Source organism: Alosa alosa, chromosome 1 (genome assembly GCF_017589495.1).
Source record: "Alosa alosa isolate M-15738 ecotype Scorff River chromosome 1, AALO_Geno_1.1, whole genome shotgun sequence".
In the NCBI taxonomy this organism is placed as follows: Eukaryota; Metazoa; Chordata; class Actinopteri; order Clupeiformes; family Clupeidae; genus Alosa; species Alosa alosa.
This window is the reverse complement of record NC_063189.1, coordinates 2,072,667-2,077,666: the sequence shown is the minus strand read 5'-3', so window position 1 is coordinate 2,077,666 and position 5,000 is coordinate 2,072,667. Positions and strand designations below refer to the sequence as shown.

The 5,000-nt window shown below is 42.8% G+C and overlaps 1 protein-coding gene across 1 annotated transcript in view; it reads left to right on the top strand.

The window, feature by feature from the left end:
• The window catches only part of LOC125300150 (nesprin-2-like), a 196,189-nt gene that overhangs the window by 30,232 nt on the left and 160,957 nt on the right, over positions 1–5,000 (top strand). The window contains 2 exon segments of the mRNA XM_048251794.1: positions 285–358; positions 2,726–2,876. Of these exon segments, the coding sequence (XP_048107751.1) occupies positions 285–358; positions 2,726–2,876 (225 nt within the window).

Here is a 5,000-nt window from a genome sequence, read left to right as displayed (position 1 = left end):
ACACAAACACACACACACACACACACACACACGCTTTCTACGCTTTATACACACACACACATACACACACACATACACACACACATACACACACACACACAACACGCCTGCCTTTACACACGCACCGCTACGCACACACACACGCTGCCTTTACACCTTTTGTATGCTAGTGACAGTGTACGGTGTGTGTGTGTGTGCTGGCAGCATGTGTGTGTGTGTGTGTGTGTCAAACTTGACAGAGGGTAGATGTCCTGGGGTGAGTTTAACGGCGTCAGTGCTCACAGGACCGCGCCGTGGAGCAGGACCAGATGGAGCTGGCGCTCAAGTGGAGGGAGCAGAAAACACACCTGCAGAACAGGTACGGAACACACACACCATACACACCACAGTACACACTTGCACTACACAACAGGTATGGAACCTGCCACACTGCACAACAGGTACACACCTTGCACACCTGCACAACAGATGCGGAACACACCATACACACCTACTAGAGGCAGAGTGCAGACACACACCATACACACCTGCAGAACAGAATTTTTACCATACACACCTGCACAACAGGTACCGAACACACACCATACACACCTGCAGAACAGGTACGGAACACACACCATACACACCTGCACAACAGGTATGGGTTACACCATACACACCTGCACAGCAAAATTTTACACACCATACACCACACACCTGCACAGCAGGTACAGAGCACACCATACACACTGCCAGAACAGATGCAGACACACACCATATACACACCTGCAGAACAGGTACACCGCCCATACACCGCCACATACCTGCACAACAGGTGCGAACACCCCACCATACACCTGGAGAACAGGTACAGAACACACACCATACACACCTGCAGAACAGGTACACACCATACATACACCATACACACCTGCAGAACAGGTCAGACTTTACCATACACCTGCCACAACAGTGCAGACACACACCATACACACCTGCAACAGGTACACACACCATACTACATGCCACCTGCACAGCGTTTTGGGACACCATACACCTGCAACAGGTGAGATTTTACCATACCTGCAGAACAGGTACACACACCATACACACCTGCACAACAGGTACCGAACACACACCATACACACCTGCAGAACAGGTACGGAACACACACCATACACACCTGCACAACAGGTATGGAACACACACCATACACACCTGCACAACAGGTACACACACCATACACACCTATAACACACGAACACACCATACAGGTGCAGAACAGCATAACACACACCATACACGCTACACACACCTACAGAACTGCAACAGGTACGGAACACACCACACTGCAGAACAGGTACGGAACACACACCATACACACCTGCAGAACAGGTACGGAACACACACCATACACACCTGCAGAACAGGTACACACACCATACATACACTGCACAAACAGGTAACGAACACACAACACACACTAGAACAGGTACACGCCTGCAGAACAGGTACAAACACTATACACCATACACACCTGCAGAACAGGTACGGAACGCACCATACACACCTGCAGAACAGGTACAGAACACACACCTGCAGAACAGGTTACTACACTGCAGAACAGGTACGGAACACACACCATACACACCTGCAGAACAGGTACACACACCATACAACCATACACACCTGCAGAACAGGTACAGAACACACACCATACACACCTGCAGAACAGGTACAGAACACACACCATACACACCTGCAGAACAGGTACAGAACACACACCATACACACCTGCAGAACAGGTACACACACCATACACCATACACACCTGCAGAACAGGTACGGAACACCATACACACCTGCAGAACAGGTATGGAACACACACCATACACCATACACACCTGCAGAACAGGTACGGAACACATACCATACACCAGTGGTTCTCAAACTTTTCACAATGAGTACCACCCACAAAAACAATTGGCTTTCCATGTACCACCATTATGACCTATATTAAAAATACAGGTGCAAGGGCCAATTCAATCACATATTTTACATTGTACATACTGTTTTATACTGTCAAGCATTTATGAAAAGACACCTAGAGACTTCCTGAGTACCACACACGAGTTCACAGGGCATTCCACCAGTGGTACCCGTACCACAGCAAGTTTACACCAACCACTGGCATACACCATACACACAGAACAGCTTGAACACACAAACACACCTGCAGAACAGCCACGAACACACACCATACACGCTTCGCAGAACGGCATCGAACACACCATACACGGAACAACAGCTACGGAACACCATACACACACCTGCAGAACAGCTACGGAACACACACCACACACACCTGCAGAACAGCCACAATGACACACACACATACACGCACAACAGACGAACACACACCAGAACCTGCAGGATAGAAAGAAAGAGACACCTGAATACCTGCAGAACAGTGAACACACACCATTAATCTGTGTGTGTGTGTGTGTGTGTGGATAGAAAGAAAGAGAAGCTGATGCGTGCGTGTTTCTGTGTGTGTGTGTGTGTGTGTTTCTGTGTGTGTGTGTGTGTGTGTGTGTTTCTCTGTGTGTGTGTTTGTGTATGCGTGTGTGTGTGTGTTTCTCTGTGTGTGTGTGTGTATGTGTGTGTGTGTGTATGCGGTGTGTGTGTGTGTTTCTCTGTGTGTGTGTGTGTGTGTGTGTGTGTGTGTGTGTATGTGTGTGTCTAGGGTGACATCTCTTGGCTCGGCCCTCCAGCTGGTGGACTCCACAGAGCGCAGCATCACTGAGATCTCAGACCGACTGGACACCTTCATCAACGAGCCCAAGGACATCACAGCACACACACTCACACACTCCAACATCCTCAAGGACATCAAGGTAAAAACACACACACACACACACACACACACATACACACACACAAATACACACCAGGCTTGTGCAATAATTCAGAATTTAATTGAGAATGACTCCTAAAATCCAATTCACCCTGAATTTGAATTGAATTTGAATTAAGGTCAAAAAACAGGATGTAGAATTACAATTTGAATTAAAGGAAGTAGAATTAAAATTCAATGAAATTCGAAGAAATTCATATACATAATTTAAGGGTAGTGTTTTAAATGAACCCTCACAGTATATGTCAGATATGATAGCATTAAAACACAATAACTTGTAACTTAAACAGTAACAAATTATATTTCCACACATACACAGTTTTACTCTTTACTTTAAAATGTTATAGTAAGTAGAATTCAGGTTTTGTCTTTTTATTGAGATACTTGGCGAAATGAGTGTTATCATTTTGAGGTAGAAAAGTAAAAAACAGTCAAGTAAAACTATACTTGAATAGCTGAAGTTTGTGCTACACTGTAAAAATTAGTTTATAATCTTAGTTAACCTGTTAAGAAAAAGCATGCAAACTGATTGTCTATGCAATCCCATTCCAGATTTGTCTGTAATGTTAGTTGTGCAAACTTAATGCTCGCTTTAGTGTAGTGCACATTCAGTACAGTACACAGAATTGCTATTTCAACTAACTTGGTCAATACAATTACAAGTAAAGTATACTGTATGTTTATTTAACACAAAAGGTCTCTGCTAAGTTACTGAGGCTAAATGTGAGCTTGATTTAGATTTTTATGGGTGCTCTCCTTGCAAACTTATGTTGCTATTATAATGGTGGTGGTGTTAGTGGCTGTCCATTACATGCACTCTTCTCTGGTCAGGATATTAATATCAACCCCACGCCTTCACAAACATCATGGATACACTGAAATGCCAAAAAATCAGGCCTTTGAAATGAAGTGGTAAAAACAAAGTCCCGACTCCTAATTGTGGACATCAAAGATTGGGGGTTCCCTGAACCGCTGACGTAAACCCAGGTGTGTGCCACATATTGGTGGTACATAGTGAGGTCTCCCCTTCATTGTGCAGTACTTTCAGAGTGTAGTAAAACAAAATGCCAATGTAACATGTTGCTGAAGTTCTACCCAGCAGCATTAGAGTGTTTTTGATAGTCATCCACATAAATTATACACCAACAGTATATATATATTTGTATATTTGTCACTGTCACTTGTAATTTAAGATTCAATTTCAGTAAGGATTAATATGTGATATCTTTTACAAATATGTGGGCTAGGGCAGTGGCATTCTGGAAGTGCAGAATGTAACATCAGTTAGCACACACCTTGTGTTTACACAATTTTTACTTGTAATGACCCAGTTAGGTTAAATAGGAATTCTCCTTAGTGTAAGTGTACTACACAAAGTAAGCATTTATTTGCAATAAATTGGAATTTCTATCCCAGATTAGTCTGTAATTTCAAGGCAATCGGCTTTGCATGTTTTACAGGTTAAGTAAGGTTAACTAACTAACTAACTTCACAGTGTAGCAAAACTTAAGCAATTCAAGTATAGTTTACTTGATTTAAAATGATCATGTTCACTTAAATTACCCTTTAGCCAAGTTTATCAAAAACAAAATCAACATAATCAACAAAAGACAAAAACTGAGTTATACTAACTAAACATTTTAAGTAAGAATAGCTATTCAATTTTACAATCCAAAGTAACTTTCCCAAAACTGAATGCATGTGAGATTCAACACATTCTTCCTGTTGTTTGACTGTGGAATTGCATTGAATTGCCATGAATTTAATTCCCACTTCCTGTCATTCCAATTCAAATTCAAATTCAACTTCCTGGGCGAGCCAATTCAATTCAAATTCAATTTGTGAATTGAATGGATCCATTCTAAAAATTCCGGAATTTTGCACAAGCCTGACATTACACACATATACACAGACACATACACACACACACACACACACACACACACACACACACACTCACACACACACACACATACACACACACACATGTTAAGGTACCCCACTGAAACACAGCCCTGTTTAAGCATAGCAAGACTGTCTGAAAGGGAAATGTGGAGAATGTGAATAAAATCAAGTAGAAGGCAGAACACTGAGGCAGATGTGG